Consider the following 19,679-nt stretch of genomic DNA (forward strand, 5'->3'; position numbering starts at 1 on the left):
TGTAAATGTGATAAAGTTCAGATTGGGCCTAAAATAATCCAACCCGACCCAGAATGAGCATATCCACATTCTCCCTGAGGCCCAAATTAAAACAGACATATTAAGATTTTACTGCTTTTGTTTTTAAGTAAGCAGAGAAACGTCCTGTTTTAAATTTTGTTTGACATTTCCCAGCTCCAGCTTGTCACGTGTTGTAACGGCAGGGTGAGCAGATGCCAATCATAACTTTATATCGTGCATTCACATAGCCAATTACCGAGGAAACAATTCTGGCCCGGTCCAGGTCCAGGCCAGGAATTTAAGCTGTAAAATACATTTTAATCTGGCAAACACCCATAATCAGGGCAGCTCACTGAACTAAATCTCTTTAATCATTTACTCACCAGGAGATAAACTGCAAAGATGGCAATTACAGTCAAAGGAAGTCCAATGCTTGCAACTATCAGCTGCCCCACATGTGCATACACAGTAACATTGAAGTTGTGATTGTGCATGTGGGATTCCTGAAAGCTCTGGTTGTACGTGTCACTTTTGTCTAATGAGGAGGCCTCTTGGTGTGAAACCTGTTTTTGGAGAAAAGCCATTGGAAAATAATCAAGTTATAATCAATTTTCCATTGACAACAGGAGAAGAAAGACAACAAAGAACTTCACAAATAGAGCAAAGTAGTAAATTGTGTGGACTTACAAAGTACCAAATCAGCAAATCTAAACCTCCAACATGGACATCCTACACGTCGTCTTATGAAAACAGCACAATTTTATCTTAAATTGCTTCCTGCAATACTGTTACATTTTAAAGGACTGCTGCTCAAAGTGTAAATGGTATCAGCTGTACCTGGGTAATACCCCAAAGTAAATGCTTCACACTACATTCAGTGATTCACATGCTGATAATGACAAGTTTATACGTTGTATCCACAGCTGGGCAGTCTGACAGCGGTGAGGCTGCCATCCCACAGTTCACTGGGCCTCTGAAGTGTCAGCAGGGGAAATGGTTTGCCTAAAGTTACAACAGAGATGGTTGGAGCAAGACTCAAACCAGCAGTCCATCCCTGACAGGGTGAACTCCTACCACCAGGGCCGCGCCACGCCTCCATTGGTCCTAAGCAGAATTTGGTTTTGGGGCCCTTTATTTCTGCTAATAACGTGGATTGCTGCCATCAACAGTCAGATGACTGGATTATTTATGTGCCTGGTATACAGTCATTGCATCTCTGACAGAGCTATTTACATTATATCCTATCTGCATACATTTATCACAAAGCCGACTTATCTGCTCCGATTTCCTGAATTTTGGGAGAATGGTGATCGGCTGACACTTACATATGAAATATTACTATATTAATTGACATTTTGAACAAAAAAAAAATTGGCATCTGCCAAAATTGGAATGAGCATATCAGGCATTTTAAAGATCAGTAATTAGTGATCAGTCAGGAAACTGCAGTCCTGCAACTATTCAGCAGGGATTCAGACAGAAAGACTCATAAATGCCTCCTATCAGTCAGTGGGAGGCTCCCATCTAAAAATCTACATCTTAAAATAAAATGTAACTAAAACTAAGCTACATAAAAGAGAAAAGAAGAATTTTACACAACCTGCCCAGAGTGAAACTCCAGTGTAACAGGCAGAGACAAACATCTCTCTGCTTATGAGGAAAATCTTTTACACGTTTGTAATCAACCTGCAGAGAGCAAACATTTGATGGGCTCCTCTGCTGTACAGGAACGGTTAAATGTTCAGTAAGATTCTTTACAGCATGCTGTAGAAGTAAAAATAAAGTGCAGCACAAAGAATTTGTCCTCATTGTGTCAGCTGAGCTGTTTGGATTGTAATTTTATTGAAATAGATTATTGACTGTAGCAAAAAAAAAACATTGTCACAGTCAATTTTTTGAATGTGACAATTCTCTGACCGTTACCTTCTGCCAGGTCAGTTAAATGTACGACAGACTCAGAGTTTGTTGAAACAACCCTGTTAGCAATCGAGCATGTCCCAGCATTAACTTGACTCAAGGTAAAGGCTACCTAGCTTTCTGAAAACAGAAAATGATGCACATACATACGTACCACTTATTCTGAGTTTTTAATAATGCTGCTTTCTAAAATGATCCCCTGCTCTGAAAAAGGAAACCCTGAGTAACTCAGAGCATCGGTTTTCTACTCAGAGCTGGTCAACCAGACTTTCTGAAACCAGACCTTGTTTTTCAGGAAATCTGTCCTATGAGGTTAAATAAATGGACCAATACCACAAAGCCTAATTTATAACTAAAACCTGTGTGAAGAAACAATTGCATCATTACCAATAAAAGCTGATTAGATAAATGTTCAGAAAACAAACTGACCTTTAGATGGGTGCAGAGTAAGTCATATAGTCTGATGAACCACAGGAAGCTGTGAAACTGTGAGGTGACGAGGTGAAGACACGTCAGTTTTATTTGTGAAGCAACACACAACAAACCACACAAATGCAGATGTGGGTTTATCAGTGTGAGAATGTGGAGTTTATTTTTTTACACTGAAGTTTATCAGTAATTAGATGCACTTCCTGTGATGAACAGTGTCACCTCATTTCCGCAGTGTTGGTGAAGATTTTATGTTAAACTCAGTAACTCACAGTGTGCATTAGTGATTGAATCTTCACGGTTTGCATTTTACATATAGTGCATGTGCACATGGGCTGTGTGTCTGTTGCAATGAACTCTGAATGTGCAAACACTAAGCTAGCTAGTTTGGGTACAGAGCAGTGTAAGATATAACATCTGTTCAGACAACAAAAAAACAGGCAAGGAAAGGCAGTGATGAATGCATGAGTACAACAACGTGATGGAAGCTGGTTTCTGCTGTCACTATGGATGGGCAAACATGGCAACACTGCTTTTTTCCTGAGTTTTATTTTTGGTTCCTGTGTTAGATTAGGCACAACCACAAGGGGGAGCCATTTTCACTAAATAAACCACAGTGACTGTTAAAGATTTGCCCTGTTAGTTTGGTGGTGATGAAGTGAACCTGATCTTATCATGACCAGAACAAAGTTGAAGTAATGTTGATTTTTTTTCTTTCTCAGATATGTGCGACAATGTTCTTTAATTCAATACATAGGAAAGAAATGCTATTTAGCTCAATGTACATCTTAAAATATGTCATTTTTTGCCTGCATTTTTATTTTTTTCTTCATCTTTTGTCATACAAGTAAATTTACAGGAATATAAGTGTTATCTGAAGAACTGACAAAATTATATATTTGAAGAATTTAATCTAAAAAATGTGTGTATTCACAAAGATAAGTTTGACTTCCCTGAATAAACAAGTATATTTTAGATGAAACTGAGATGGAGGTAGATGAAGGCAGCTAACAGCTATATAAAATTATTCCTATCTTATCTCATATAACTAAAGTTGTTGGAGAAAAACAGTTTTGTTTTTCTTTATTTTTTCATTCTTCAATAACATCACAGGCAAAATTATGTAAAGTCGGTCCGCTATCTTTGTGTTGCTGGTTTCTCCAGAGCCTCTGCTGTCATGCTGACACTCATTCTGTTCACACCAGAGGATCTGGAGTCAGCACAGCTTCAGTCAGCACAGCTGGAAACTGGAGGTCAGGCTGAAATCTGGGTGAAGTGGTGAACTCTGCCCTTCAGAGCCACATAAAGACAGTTACAAAGTCGGCCTTCTGTCATCTGAAGAACATTTCCAGCATTAGAGTACTGATGTCTCTAGGAAGTGTTTTAAGGTTAAACTTTAGTTTTGAAACACTTGAACACTTTATAATGTTTTTCTCTACTACCAAGAAGTAATCAGCGTGTGTCCAGCCAGAAAGGACAAATATCATCATATCATGTTATATAAAAGCTTTACTACAACCTAAAGACCAGGAAAGTTGGAACCTTTACAAAAGTTGAATAAAATTAAAAAAGTTTGAAATATAACATTGAGGCATCAACGGATATTTAATTCACAACCAACATAGCTACACAACGACAATTATGAAAGAAAATGAATAAAAATGTCCTCATGTACCAGAAATACCAGGCCTACATTTTTTTTCACAAACAGCTCTCTTGAAAAGAAAACTAATATTCTTGTTCATATCTTAATAGTTACAGGTCCAGTTTCCCCACATCATTCCTCTAACACGGTGGGGTTAAAGGTCATGTGAGCATCAGCGACCAGTTATTATTTGACTGAGGGCAGCAGTATCATTATATTCAGCTATATTGTTATTAGTTAAATGTTAGTGTCGAGAGGCAGGCCTCCAGACTGACCAACACCTAATATACACTCAGTCTCTGAAATAAAGAAGCTGGGAAGCTTTTTATTTTTTCAGTTGTTGGGTTTTAATAAAATAATCATGAAGAATTCAAAATACATCAAATGAAAGCAATCTCTTTTGCAATAAATCCATAAGAATACTTTAAGAAAATAAGATGTAAACATATTTGTGCACCAGTGGCACCTAAACAGCTGTAGTTTGCAGAGCAGACATGTTGTCATCATCAGTGCTGCTGATATTCTGATTCTCAGACATTTTACAGGAACACAGTGAAGCCAAAATCTTATCAACTGCACTTTTCCTCAGAAAAATATACAACACTGAGTCTGCAAGAGGACTTAGACATTGACAGACTGCAGCCACAGCTTCAAAAATGACATTTTCCTCAACTTCCTCAAAAACTAAACATAATACAACAGGCAGAAAAAGTAGAATATATGTAAGCAAAACCACAACCAGGACTGAAAAGATTCGACGTTTTTCCTCAGCAGAGACACTGCGAGTTTCAGACAGAACCTTAAAGGTCCCAACCAGGCAGAAGATGAACAAGGGAAGAGGGAGGAGGAGAAACACACCCAGTATGGTTCCACTGGTATTTAGCTCAAGGGGAAGATAAACGCTCAAGATGAAAATCACAGAAAGGATCCAGACTGCAACGCAGACCAACAAAGAAGTCTTGATGTCTTTTCTAGATCTGTACCACAGCGGCTTGGCAACGATCAGATACCTGGAATAAAAGACACATGTGGTTGGGTACTGATGTAATGGTGTCAGACAGAAACAGATTTAAAGGAATGCAGATAGTTACCTTTCCAGGGAAACACACATCATGAACCCAACACTGGTTATCAAGCCAAGCCGGAAAGCATAAAGGAAGGAATTATTAGGACCTTCAAGTAACATCAGAGGAATTCTGCTGCAGAACTGGATGAGATCCGAGATCAGAAGGTTGAGGATGTAAACTGGAGCAACATGATATTTTCTCACCTGCAGGGGAACAAACAGAAAAGGAAATAAAGACAGAACCCACATTTATGTAGTTAGTAGATTTTAGTTCCACAAACATAACATGAACTGCTTCTGTCCTGCTGTTTTCCTGGCAAGTGTTTTAATTAGCTTGATGACAGAGAATGTCCACTCAGCAGGACAGAGGAAAATTCATGACCAGAGCTGGAGATCAGTTTCTCCAAATGTTCTCAGAAGCACCACAGCCTAGAAGAAACCTGCTGTGGCTGGATGTCGCCTTCAGTCAACAACTCAAACTGACAGACGCTCTGCTACTCTAACACACAGCAGGCTTTCCCAGCAATATAATTTACAGCGTTAATCACATCAGTATTAATTTATCATGTTTATGAGCCGTTAGTACAGCAAATACTCACTTTGAGTAGTTTATATTTCACATTTTATTAGGAATGGTCCTGCCTTTTTCAAAGTAGATTAGTAATAATATCTTGACTTATTACATAAAAGAACATTTTTCTTTACAGTGTAGTAATTAGTAATTGTGTACTCACCATTGACAAAACAGCAAATATGGTCAGCAGAGTCAAAGGAAGCCCAACACAAATAGTGATCCAATCCACCACATCCACATAGTGAGAAACAAGCTTTCTGTATTCATCATAACCGATATCGTGGTTAAACGCATCACTGTTGTTGGAGATGCTCTGATTGACGCTTTGGTTCCATGAGGTGCTGCTGACGACGATATTCTCCATCCTTCAATGTCAAACCTGCATGAGCAAAATAATGAATAACAGAAACTTTATTTTCCTTTAACACTTTAACAAACTTAAGATCTATGCTAAGTCCAGGAAAAAATCAATACCTATAGAGACTATTTTGTAAAGAGTATTTGTTTATGTTTTACCTCAGGGGCAGATCTAGAAAAATATTTATGGGGTTGCAAGAGAGGGCAGGGATTTTTTCAGGGGTGGCAGCATATATATAAAAGAAAAAGATCCCTTCTCACCCACCGCGGGTGGTCTCTCTTTCATCCTCTCCTCTGAGCTCGGGTCCTCTACCGGAGGCCTGGGAGCTTGAGCGCAGAACCCTCAAGCTCCCAGGCCTCTGGTAGAGGACCCGAGTTCAGAGGATGAGAGAGAGAGAGACAGAGAGAGAGAGAGAGAGAGGGAGAGACCACCCGCGGTGGGTGAGAAGGGATTTTCTTTTATATTAAATATTGTTTTAAACTTCCATTGTTTCAAAATGAGCTTCATGTAGCACCAAGGATTAAATATAATTTCTTAATGTAGTATCGTTAATTATTTCATACTCCTGCTAATTGATGTGTATTACTGGACTGGACAGAGCCTATTGGTCTCTATGTGATTCATTGTGTCCAGAAAACCATTTTAACCCAATGCAGGACAAGGAGAAATCTGTCACGAAAATATTAGTAGCGCCATCATTTGTTATTAGATATATCTATTAAATACGACTCAAAATAAAGACTAGAAAACTGATGTTTGATAAATTCTCCATGATACAAATCTATAAACAGTTTAGTTTCTGTTAGTTCTGTCAAGATGCAAGAAAGAGCAAATTTCTATTTATATTGTTCAATCGTTTTATTTTAAATATGCTGTAGGAGCCGTAGTTTGACGACTGTTATAAATATCACCACGTTTTGCAAACACAAGGGATTAGCTCAGTTTTTGTTGCTTGTTTTTAGGAATTGCAGCGGCTGCAGGGCGCCACAATAAAGGTACAATAAAGCTGATAAACAGGTGAAGAACCAAACTAGACAGAACCACTTCTGACTGTTTGCCAAGCCAAACATCCAATAAAAGTTCCACCAAGCCACTACTGAGGCACTGGGGTCAAGTTTCTGGACACGGGCAAAAGAAGGTTCAATGTAACTTATTGATTGTTCTTGGTGAATTATTTTCCACTTTCACCAAACAATTACAGAGATCAAACTTTCATTTGTTCTCATGCTACCACTCTTAAAAACCATCGGCCCCAAACCCAAATGCCTGCTGGTCTTTCAGGCCCCTGCACTTATAGAAAGTGGACTGACCCAGATTACTTGCTGTCTAAATTTAGAAAATAAATAAGAAAAATAATAAAACAAAAAATAAATAAAATCAACAATTATCAACCTACAAATAAACTCTGTAAATAATACAAAAAAATAGGAATTTAAGAATAAAGTAACAAAATTCAAATAGATAAAGAAATAAAGAAAAAATAGCTCGCACAACTTCTATTCCTCCTTTTCTCGCTCTGTATGACCTGTTGCCATGGCAACCGACAAACAACAGCTCAACGAGCAGATAGAGCAGAGATTACCGATCAGGGGAATCAACACCAAAAACAAACATTTCCCAAAAGTAGCAAAAACACTAAAGCAGAACATCCAGTCTGTTACATTATGCTGTCAGGCTTAATGTCTATATTGTGATTATTAATAAGTTTTCGCCTGATAACCGCGGTGGTTGATTAGCTGATTTAAACAGCTGCTCTACTGATGACTTGGTGGCGGGTTGGTTAGTGCTAACGGAACCAAAACACACCGAACTGCGCAGCACATGCTAAGGCTAACAAAGTCAATACCAGGCTAACAGTTAGGCTAGTATAACTGACCCATTGTTCAATGTTTTCTTTAAATTAAAACGTTTTCCTCACCTGTGAAATCTGAAACCCTTATTAACATTATCTATGGTTGAATTAACTGCTAAACTTTGCGTCCGTTGTTCTGATTCTTTGCGTGATTGTAGTATTTTTCTGACCACCGATATTCCTGACTCAATGGACAGAAACGGTGTGACTTACGGTAAATCACATAATGTCCAGTCCAGTACATATATATATCCATAAACGCTGCTGCCTCGCGCTCTGTCCTTCTCTCGCACTTCCCGCCACTCAGCACTGGGTGTCAGGTTACATTGTGTTGCATTCAATGTTGTCGGAAAAAAGAGTTTTATGCGCCTAATGTCCGATTTGCCATAACTATTTATTGAATTCATTGTCGCTAGCTGGGGTGGCAACAGGGGAGAAGGCTCTCGTTTGGGATGATAACTGCCACCCCATGCCACCCCAGTAGATCCGCCCCTGTTTTTACTGAAACGCAAATAGGTTTACTCAGTTGCAAGATTCTGTGTTATAGGTTGTTATTCTGTAATTCTCTATGGAAAAGGATCCACATTTGAAGCAAGTTGATAGTTTCTATATGAAACTGTTGGCACATAATGTAAATATTATATTTGACCTGTTTTATCATTGAATTGAACATATGGAATATATTTTCCTCAGCAGCATTAGACTGAATGGGCTTTCCTAATTTCTGTGCATGACATAAAAATATATATTTACCTTTTCAAAGTTTATAGGTCCTGAAATGATTCGTTCTCAACCATTTATCCTTCTCATCAGGTCTGCAGCTGGTACACACTGTTTACATGCTACACCACGTACAGGCTGACCGACGACATCTGACTCTGCAGTGATAAGCTGATTTTTAACAGCAGGAAGGAAGCATCTTTTAAAATCATAACAAAATGCATCAGTTTTCAAAAACATAACTTTAACTAAATTAATTTCAGCCATAAGGTGCCAATAAATATCCTCTCAGTGCTCTTTCAATGTACATTTAACCTTTAAGCACATTTTACCACTTTACATTGAATCCAACAGTTTACAACATGCATGTTATGAGACACTCAGTGCTTCTCTGCATCTCTAACTTCAATAAATTTTAGAGAAGCAAAGCTGCAGTCATAGAAACATTTCACATTAACAGAAACAGATGCGTGCAAAAGGGACCAGTATGGGCATGCTGGGTGCAGGATGCACTGCATTGCTCTCTTCTGCTAACACTTCTTCAGCCATGTTGGTTCTTTGTGTGGAGTGTGAATCTAAAATAAGTGGTAACAGAGACTGATGGGTCCCTTCCTGTTGGCATCCCTTCAGCTAACTCACCAGAAAGGATGGCACTGTTTCAACAAACTGAACTTAATTAGATTCATGTAAAACTCACTGAGAATAACTCTTAAGATTAAAACTTATTGTTTCTCTTCCTCCCTCTCAGTCCTTTGCACAGTGAAAAGAGATGTGGTCAGATGAAGTGTGTTCTGTCAAACAGAGAGGAAGTGAAGGGAGAAATGCTTCACAAAAATACACTTCCAGCTTCGGTGAAATAAAATAAAATAAGCATCTGTCACATCTTAGCTACTTTGAGGCTTTATACCTCGACATCCAATAACTTTTTTATATGATAATCAATATCATTTGCTAAATATGTTTACGCTCAGTTTATGTTTGTTAATGAGGTTATGTCTCTCTCAGATTTAAAGTACAAAAATATCACATCTCAGATGACACTAATATTTATGTAATATTCTGGTTACCAAAAGCAAAACAAGGCTTTTCTCTTTTCTATGACAAAAACTGAATGTCACAATAAACCTAATTTGTAAGAAACAATAAATAATGGCGTCTGGATAAAACAAGACAACAATTTAATTCAAGATGAGTTGGGCAGCATTTTAAAATGAAAGTGAAGCTCAAGCTACCCAAAGAACCAAAACCAAGAGCTGAACACTGATAGCAATGCTTTTGCTTTGCCTTGCATTAAAAAGGCTTTAACATTAAACACATCAACTAATTTGTACATCAATCAAGATAACCAACAGATGACAAACTTAAAACGATAAACAATGTTGTTCAAGCCAATAATCTAATGAATGGATAATTTACCTTTTGTTTGGCTAAATTTGTTCAGCCAGAGAAATAATTTCCAGAGCGCCGACATCTAACTGGCCAGCTGAAAAGGAAACGGCTGTTTTGCAAGCTTCAAATTAAGCTTTTTTTCTGCAGCACATAGAAGAGCTGGTTAGAGAAACGTCATCAAAGCTTTGGAAAGGATGTTAGCAGTTAATGCAATGGCGTGTGTGTGTGTATGTGTGCGTGCGAGCGAGCGTGCATGTGTGTGTGTGTGTGTGAATGTATGTGTGTGTGTGTAGCAGTTTCTGAGGTTCATTCCTGTCTCCACAACCCCCAGATCTTTATTTCAGGTGAGACCAGACTCTGGTTCTGAAATACGGAGATTATTTGCTGTGTATGAAAATGTATAATCTTTAATGACGCAGTGTGAAACATAAACTCATTTTGGAACAGAAACTCAGTGAATCAGTCACTGGGCTCCACTCAGCAGATCTTCAGGATGACACAGAGCTAAAGAATAGTTCTGCTTTTATCTATGCCTCACTCTGCACACGCTAAGGGTTGTCGGCCTGCTGTTATCAGTTTACCAATAACTATGTGTGACAGGAACTGGTCTTATGTGTTGGTTAGGATTGTGTAAGACTGCAGCAGTATGTGTGTAAGCAGATACAATCAATAGAGAAAGGATACAAAGTCATAATCCATTACAATCCGCCTGGTGAGGTGGACTAAAACCAACCCACCCTCATCAGTGTGGTGCACATGGATCCTAAGCTAAAATATGGCAGACAGTTCTTTCTGGTTCTTTCTAGTTCTGCCTCTCCTGCAGAACTTCATGTCTCCAGTAACGGCCCACGTCCCTCAGTCTGAAACTCCATCTGTGTTTGATATAAAACATGCCAAAGCTATTGTGGCCCTAAGTTTGAAGTGATTGAACATAGTAAAAATATGGCCAGTAAGAATAGGAACTATAAAAGCATGTCCAATCTCCATGGCAACCATTCAGATGTGCAAGACACATGGTTTACTGAGCACTACCTTTAAATCACAGCTCCTCACAGATCATCCATTCACCACGACTCCCACATCCAGCTCCTTCAGACTAGCCAGCAGCAATTAGCAAACACCTGGAGGAACTGCACATCTGCTGAGCTAATCGTACCAGCTAATTCTCAGCACAAAGCTGATAAAGGGTTAATAGAAGAGCCATGTTATGATGATTTCCTGAAGGAAGAGTGTTGGAAAGTTCAGGAGTTAGGCCCAGTTTCAATGAGATAAATTATGAATCCAAATTTATTTTAAGTAATATTTGAGATATCCAGTAAGTAACTTGAATGTGCCATCAAATGGAACTGTATGCCTGGATAATAAATAATACTGTCTCTTTAAGGCCACACCTAAACACACTGACCTCTGACATGATTGTATGGTCAAAAGAAATCAGGCAACATATCAGGAAGATAATTGTGGAGCTGCAGAGCCTGGTACATCCTTGGGAACATTTTCCAGATACTTGAAAGTTTTCAAACAGTACAGACACGATGGGAACGTCCAATCATCAGATCACTCAGGGAAGAGATGGACTCCAGAGATGAAGGAACTTTGGTCTGAAGTGTTCAGATTGACAAAGACTTTGTTTTGAAGATGCTGCTGAAGCTGGTAAGAAAGAGTTATTATTCATAATGAAGTCTAAGAAAACATGTCCAAGTCAGAAAACATGGTCTCTGCAGACCCCACACATCCTGAACACAAACTGTTTAGACCTTTATCCTCAGGTCAGTTTTATAACTGTCTTTTACAACTTGTTTATGTCAAGAAATGGTTAAAAAAAGAACACTTACAAGATTGGTACCAAAGGTTTTTTTATTATTATTTTCCATATTCATTAACATGATTCACATTATTGTGTTTATCAGTGATTTAAACCAAGTATAATGTAAATAAAAATATATTCAATGTTTAATACATACAAAGCCAACAAAACAAATAATTTGTTGGGGAGAAGAAAGAAGGAACAAATGTTTCTTCCATGCTTGTTTCATCAGACAACAATATTAAGTTCATTTAGAAGAGGCTGACTGACAGAGAGACTCTGATAGTTATAATGTCTGAGAAAAAAAAACTGTATATTTATGTGAAAGGTCACATTGTGATCTGTGGGTGTTTCACCTTTGGTCTTAATTTGGGTTTATATTTTAAACATTTCTTTGTTATTTAAATATGTTTGGAATGTTGCACCATGTTCAGCTCATTTCTCTCTGGTTATTATTATCAGTAAGGCGTTTCCATCTGAGTACATTCCTTTAGGTTTATGTTTATCTCTTGTGTTTTGTTCTCGGTTTATTTGAGTTTTTCCTCTCAGATCAGTATTAGTCTTTCTCTTTCATTTGAAGTTTCTTTCATGTCCATCTGAATTCTCTGTTTTTATTAAATATTCCCATCTTGTCCCATTTTTCTCTCCACCGCTTTTCCAAATCCCCTTGATTATCTTACCTGCATCAGATGTTATTCCAGAATCTTTCCTTTATATAAAATCTCACAGGATGTAGCTGCTCCTTACTGGTTATAGGTGTTACTCTTCTAGTAATCCTCCTTTAAATCTCCTTGTTGCTCACTAATTAAAACTTTTCTGGAATTTTTCCAGAATTATTTTCTGTGTGAAATAAAGTTTCACAAACTTTAAAATCAACCTGCTATGCAGTCAGTCAGTGTTGCCCATTAAAGTTTAAGAAATATGTTTAAATTGTATGAGATCTGTAAATACACATATTTTGTATTTTTCTTATTTACAATTTCATCTTTATGCAAGTTTTCATGTTCTTGAAACTATTTTGTGTTTTAGCAGTTACTTCCATCACACTAAAAACTCTACAGAAAAAACCCAATTATTATAAAAAAAAGACAACAAAAAAAACATAAATGAACGATTTCTCCTGAAAATATGTTTTGTAAAAACTTTCACATGTTCTATAAAAAGCTTACATAAATTATAATCCCTAAATAGAGACCCAGTGCCACAGTCATGGTAATAATAGGTTGATAATAGTTTTTCAACAGTTGTTTTCCTAAAAACAAGGGTTTTTATAAAAGAAAAAGCATTTTACAGAAATGTTAAATATATATTTTTCACTAATAAACTATTTACATCTTTCTAAAGATCAATAGTTGATTTGGTAATGAAAACAGTTTTTATATGCAGGTTGCTTTTTTAAAATATTACATGCGTTATTGCTTATGTACAGAATTTAATGTGTATGTCTTTAGTCTTAATTTTACCTTTCAGAAATTATTCTCTGCTTCTGTCTGCTCCTGAGAAGCCGACCTGCTACATGTTGTTACTGTGATGCTGTTTGTCTGCTGGTTCCCATTGTTAGTCTTTCTGCAGGAACACAGGAGGGCCAGCAGTTTGTCAAGGACCCACTTCTTTATAAGAATGTATAGAAGCAAGTGTGTCAGAGGTTTTATCTGTGTTATAGTGCAGGACACACTGAAGAAGTTTCTGTATGTGGTAAAGTTGATATACCACAACAACCACCCTCCCCACATCCAAACCTCTATTATAATATGCGGTAGGAATGTCAGTATGTAAGCAAACAACACCACAGTTAAAACAGCTACAATTTGTCGTCTTTCATCAGGTGGGACATTATGGGATGTAGACAGGGCTTTAAGACTGCGTACAAAGAAGAATATTAACAGGGGGAGGGGAAGAACCAGGAGGGGTCCCAGCAAGTTTACATTATTTAAACTAATATAAACAGAAAGGATCCAGCTCACAACACTGACTGATGCAGAAACCTTGAGTTTTCGCTGGAATCTGTACCAAAACGGCGAGGCAATCAGCAGATACCTGTAAGTTAAAAGAAAAATTATAGAACAAAGAAGTTTTAGGAATACAAAGAGAAACGTTGGTAAAAAAGCAAAACAAAAACTAATTTACCTTTCCAAGGCAATGAAGGTCATGAAGAAAACACTGGCCATCACACCACCGTAGTAGACATAATCAATGAAAATATATTTTATGAAAGAGTAATATATATTTCCCAGTTGTAAAATCATACAGCAAATCTGAATGACGTCTGAAATGAGAAGGTTGATGATGAAAACTGGAACGACACGATCACTTCGGACCTGCAGAAAGAGGATTAAATTAAAATAAAGTAATAATAATAATAATAATAATAATAATAATAATAATAATAATAATAATAATAATAATCAGTAAGACAGCTCACAAAAATGTTCCTGTTTAATTAAGACATTTGCTTTACAAAAGCTAAATTTTTAGAAATTTTGCTTTGTCAAATTTTTGTTTTGATTAAACAAAATGTGAAACTTTTCTTTTTTAACGTAACAGTCCAGGCTAAATTCATTCTAAAGTCAGACAAAAAGCAAAGATTACGCATATTTAGTCTGAGGCGCCTAAAAAACATTTAATAGACGCACAGATATGCAGAAATTTAATCTCTACTGGTTGTTACTTATCTCAGTGACCAAAACTGCAGAAGAAATGGTTCTGCTGAAGTCAATAAAGACTTTTTCCAACTTTTCACTTTTCACACCAAAATTAGGCTTTAGTCTTCAAACATTTAAACTAAATCAGTAAAATCCTGAACAGATATTCTCTTCTTTTTGTTAAAAACAACATTTTGTTTTATTTCTGTATTAGTTTTTATTGAACACACCTGAGAGTAGAGACAGTAGATGGCCAGTGGTGCTAAAATACCCCAGATGGAGAAGAGTATTATGGTAAACTGTGTCGCCTTTCCGCCATTACACAAGAAGAATCCCTCTGGATATGGATATGCATCTGGAGATCTGGTACTATTTTGTAATGTACTGTTGTAAGAGTCATTGTGGTTAAAGCTGTTATTGCTGTTATTATAGTCTGGGATGAAAGACGTTGCATTATAATCCATCTTCACAATAAAACCTGTCAAGGAGAGTCAGTATTAATAATGAAGCAGAGCAACACAGACCTTTAAACAAGATTCAATAATTCACTTTTAGTCATTTTACAACTATTAAAATCGACTTAAACAGTGAGAAGATAACTACATGATGGACATTTTACTAAGACCCTTATAAAGAGGAAGTACAGTTTTGGTGGGACATTATGTTTTTAAGTAAATCTTAATTTATATGCATATTTTTTATAACTGACATATAAAAAATAATATCCAGCAAGATAAGTGACACCAATATAATAAGTACACAGTGTAAAGGACAGACAATAAAACTCTATCCAAAACCTAATTAGAACTTGTGGAAACTAAAATCCTTCTAACATCTGTGTAGCTTAACAATGTGTCTTTTGGCTAATTCCACTGTCTGCTAATCTGAGCAACACAAAGTCTCTAATTATTAATATTTTAGTTTCTTATGATAAATGTTCATGCACCAAATATATCTAAACTCTGCTATAAACAGTTTCATTTTCATTGCATGCTAAAATTAAAAGTGCTAAATCATTATTTTCAGTCATTTTGAAGAATGTTACATGTATAGAAGTAAATTTAAAAATTTGAACCCAAAAGATGAATTATCAAACCTCAGTGAGTTCTTCAAAGCTGCATCAGAACTTGTGCTCTCTGCTTTCTTGAAGTAAATTTATAGTGAAGTAAGACATGCAAATATTTTCTGAATGATAAACAGAGATATTATCTGCACACACCTGCTGTGTTTCTGTCCCAAATGGACAAAACGTGTTACTTGTTTTAGTTGAACTAGTAACACGACTCTCCTGATCCTCCCTTTCTGAATGTATTCTTGTATTTGGTAATGAAATCAAAATTGATAGACCACCTTCCACAGGTAAGAGTTACTGATGAACACAGAACTAATGGTGTGTAATGTCTATATACTCTAGTTCTGATAAATGCATCAGAAAATATTAAAATAATACTATTTTATCTGAGTTTTCCTTCTTTTCATTCCCAGGATCCACATGCAAAACATTTTCCTTTTAAATAATATTCAAATTCAGTTCATGGAAATTCTTTGATGTCAGAACAGCAGATTAAATAATTTACATTAAAACAATACATTTATTTAGAGGAACAAAGAAACCTTGTTTCAGGTAACACTGATCATATCATCATAACACAACGCCATGTAAACTGAAGACTAACAAACAGCATTGAGCTTTATAATAAGTTTCATCATGTAAATGATTTCAGTTTAAACAAAGAACAGCTTGTAAGTCTGTAAGAATGAGAAAGAAAACTATTCTCAGAATCTGAGTTGGTTCCACATTTCTTTTTGGACTGGACATGAAAACAAATGCAGACGAGTCCATGAAGACAAAACACAGAAACATGATGCCATGAAGTTTCTCTAATTAATAATCCATCTGAAGCTTCAGAGACTTTTATTCACTTTCAATGACAATTTTTCTGAGCAGGTGTCATTTTTAAATGTTCATGCAAACAACAGGATTGTAATTTAAAGATCTATTAAGACCAAGACACACAGGATCTGATTGGCAGCTGATCCAACAGAACACCAGGTCCTTAAAGGGACCAAAGTCCAGCTGCACTACAGTGAAGCTCCCTTGTTCAGGGTCAGAGGTCATGGCTAGAGGAATGGTGTGAATCAGGTTTAGGTTAATACTAGACCTGCTATGTTTGGAGTTAGATGTTGCATAAATGCATTTACAAAAATGAATTGATGTCGATACATTTTCTCAATACAATGATAGGAAATACAATAATGGTCCTAAGAAGTAGAAATATGTGTTTAGGGGTTTGTAACAACTCAGATTAAATTACACACATAGATTCTATTTCATAATCATAAACCAACTGGGCTCAAAGTATTTCAGCCTAGTGGGCTGAAATACTTTGCATGTGCTGCTCAGCCCATACAGAAATTTAAAAATCATGTCTGTTTTTCCTTCCTCTTCACATTTATGCCACATATTGTGTTGGTCTAACATGATACATTTCAGGAAAACACACTGAAGTTTATTTTGCAAATGGGATGCGACAAAAAAAGAAAATATTGGTGTATGAAAACCTTTGCCAGGTTCAGTGTTTCACATTTAATTTGATGTTTATTTATCTGAACTAAAAGAATCAAAGTTCAAATTTTGTATAATTGAAAGTTTTTACCTAATTTTATTACAGTATTTAAATGTCAACTTTGTTTAGAGTATCAAAAATACATTCATGAAATAAAAATAATAAAAACTATATCTGTACTTCTTTCCATGTTCATGAACACGACTCACCTTCAGGCTTTTATCTGGTTCCATGCAAAATATTGTGGTTTTAAAATTCAAATTTGATTTCTGAATAGTCTGTTGTGTGGAGACAGCAGAATAACAATGGACATTAGAAAAATACCTTCTAACTTGAGGACCAAAGAACAAAGGTTGCTTCAGGTACAGCTGATTAAATCTGTGGCACCAATGAAGCTGCAGTTCTGGTTCTGAGCTTCATCACTGTGTTTGATCAGGTATTTCAGTTGAAACAGGGTCTGACTTTAAAGAGTAAAGAAAATCAATTCTTAACACTACTTATAGCTCTTCCCATAATTTTTAAGGGAAAGTTGTGTAAATAAGAGCAGAAAACAAAGAAACATAAAACTGATAGAAACTTTATTGATAAAGTGCTGCTTTCAAACCCGGCCTTCATCATATTCCTGAATATCCACATCAAGACTCAAACATGTTTTCCTGTTTTCAGCCTTTTTACAATAAATAAAACACACAGTAGGAGATAAACTCCCACACACACCCTGTTCATGTTAAATCCTTCCTGCCCATCTGTTCCTTCACTGACCTGCTTCCATTAAGAAGGTATTTAATGTGATCTCTAGTAGATCAATATGTGAGCCTTTGGTGCCATTTTTAAGGCTGCTGCTGTTTGTCCATGTTTACTAATTAATGACAGTTAATTTATTATCTGCTGCACCATGACGTCACAGAATGATGTCAGTGCTCTTTCAGCGCCCCCTGGTGGTCATACAGTCATCTCCTGAATTTTTCTTCCTAAAGCATAAATGAATGATAGATAAGATACGCTGATCTGAGAGGAATTTTACAAATAAACACTTTCTGAGGAAACTTAGATTTTGGTTTTTTTGGTTTAATTAATTTAAAATATTGTCTTGAAAGACAAAACTTGTCTTGAAAATGTCATAGTTTGTCACCATTGGTGATTCACTTACAGTACAAGTACCTAAACATAATTTTGGTAATACCATTATTAATCTATCCATCCATTTTCTGCTGCTTGTTAAGAATGATCCTACTAAATCTTTTATTTTTTTAAATCATGTTTCACTATTGTTTTAATATTACAACAAAAAAATAAACTGGTATAATTTGGATTTTAGCCTGCATGTTATGCATCGGTTCCACAGAACATCTTTACAGAATTATAAAATAAAAACTAAACAGCTCACTGAGAAAACACTTCACATTGATTTCCTGTCAGTTTAGATCTGTTGCCTTGTTGGAGTCGATATTCAGATAAACTCATTTCTAATATGATCACACACACAACATTTCTGAATTCTTTAGAAATAATTCACAGAGCAAATAATACAGCATTTAAATGTATAATAAATGTCTTCAGGGGAAAGTAATTAGCTTACAGCTGTTTGTACAAAATAAAAATGTTACTTCAATTCAAAAACATAAATTATTCTCAAACAACAGAAACATCATTTGTATCAATTGTAAATTTATTTAGGCATCAAAATGCTTTCAAAGCATTTTCTACCATCTTGTAAATATGTACAGTCTAGGTTTACCTGCCTGTCCTGCACTTTAACAGACTGTTTGCTTTTCTAATCTTCTGCAGGACTTTCCTTCCTGCAGCAGGAGACACACATCAACAGCCGGTCAGTGAGCCCTTCAGACATGAAGACAAACAGAATCAGGTCCATGAAAGGGCTGAAGAGGAACATGGTAAAAATTGTTTCTGTCATTTCAGGGGAGTGCAGATATGTATAAATAAAATAAATAAGCATAGGCAGGATTGTCAATGTGTAATTAAGCATTAATACAACAAAAATTCCCATAATCCTGTGTCTCTCTGCAGCTGGGAAAGACGTGACATTAGGTAAATATGTAAGGCCACTGACCAGACTGATGATGAACACTGGAGCAGAAAGAAGGCCAACAGTCACAAGCAGATAATACAGTTTAAAGATGATGACATTTGTGACAAGAACAATACAAACAACCAGACTGGGATGCAGATAATGACTGAACCTTTGGTTTGTCTGATGAAGTCCTGCTGTGGCCAGCAGATCAGAAATAACTTGCAACAAAAGGCAGAAATACACCTTTAAAACTGCAGCACAAATATCTGTAAAACTGATCTAAAATGTTTTATAAGGCAGTTTTGGTGATAAAATGTGTTTTGGTACCTTTTTACAGCAACACACTGAAGCAAAGACTGGTCACAACGCCAAAGTTGTTCATTTTAAAATAAAATGTGATTATAAGTAAGTTTTCCTGATTAGGATCCCTGGTGGCTTTCATCAAGATCAGAGACAGAATGAGTATCAGATTACAGATGAGGAGGTTCATGTAGTAGCTGACAGGAACGTCATAAAGTCCAACCTGCAGAAACCATCAACAGTCAGACTTTTATTATGAAGTCAGGAATAATAAAGTCTGTATTATAAAACAGAGGAAAAGGGATAATTATCAATAAAATTATTTCTGTGTACATGAAAAGGGAAACTACTTTTTAAATCTGTTATAAAAGCTACATATGC

At 36.3% G+C, this 19,679-nt stretch overlaps 2 protein-coding genes across 3 annotated transcripts; both read right to left on the reverse strand.

Moving 5' to 3' along the window:
* Positions 1–4,319: 4,319 nt before the first annotated feature.
* Positions 4,320–8,751, reverse strand: LOC103148985 (G-protein coupled receptor 4-like). Of its 2 annotated transcripts, none has more exons than XM_007567996.2 (4): positions 8,595–8,751; positions 5,792–6,010; positions 5,083–5,261; positions 4,320–5,001 (listed from the first exon to the last, which is right to left on the reverse strand). In XM_007567996.2, the coding sequence occupies exons 2-4, from the start codon at positions 5,993–5,995 to the stop codon at positions 4,458–4,460; spliced, it is 927 nt and encodes a 308-aa protein (XP_007568058.1). In that variant the 5' UTR covers positions 5,996–6,010; positions 8,595–8,751; the 3' UTR covers positions 4,320–4,457. The 2 variants fall into 2 exon arrangements, with proteins under 2 accessions (XP_007568058.1, XP_007568057.1); XM_007567995.1 differs by lacking the exon at positions 8,595–8,751 and adding an exon at positions 8,055–8,128.
* A 4,307-nt stretch (positions 8,752–13,058) lies between these two features.
* LOC107838152 (ovarian cancer G-protein coupled receptor 1-like) lies at positions 13,059–14,871 on the reverse strand. The gene is made up of 3 exons (XM_016679624.1): positions 14,630–14,871; positions 13,885–14,075; positions 13,059–13,794 (listed from the first exon to the last, which is right to left on the reverse strand). The coding sequence occupies exons 1-3, from the start codon at positions 14,861–14,863 to the stop codon at positions 13,224–13,226; spliced, it is 996 nt and encodes a 331-aa protein (XP_016535110.1). The 5' UTR covers positions 14,864–14,871; the 3' UTR covers positions 13,059–13,223.
* Positions 14,872–19,679: the final 4,808 nt, after the last annotated feature.

This window comes from Poecilia formosa, unplaced genomic scaffold (assembly GCF_000485575.1).
Source record: "Poecilia formosa unplaced genomic scaffold, Poecilia_formosa-5.1.2 Scaffold216, whole genome shotgun sequence".
Classification (NCBI taxonomy): Eukaryota; Metazoa; Chordata; class Actinopteri; order Cyprinodontiformes; family Poeciliidae; genus Poecilia; species Poecilia formosa.

Coding starts and splice junctions, on each gene's coding strand:
- LOC103148985 (XM_007567996.2), bottom strand. CDS start 5,995: ATGGAGAATATCGTCGTCAGCAGCACCTCATGGAACCAAAGCGTCAAT. Junction 5,262..5,791: donor TATTTGCTGTTTTGTCAATG/GTGAGTACACAA, acceptor GTTCCCCTGCAG/GTGAGAAAATATCATGTTGC. Junction 5,002..5,082: donor ATGTGTGTTTCCCTGGAAAG/GTAACTATCTGC, acceptor CTTTTATTCCAG/GTATCTGATCGTTGCCAAGC.
- LOC107838152 (XM_016679624.1), bottom strand. CDS start 14,863: ATGGATTATAATGCAACGTCTTTCATCCCAGACTATAATAACAGCAAT. Junction 14,076..14,629: donor TCTACTGTCTCTACTCTCAG/GTGTGTTCAATA, acceptor CTCTTTCTGCAG/GTCCGAAGTGATCGTGTCGT. Junction 13,795..13,884: donor ACCTTCATTGCCTTGGAAAG/GTAAATTAGTTT, acceptor TTTAACTTACAG/GTATCTGCTGATTGCCTCGC.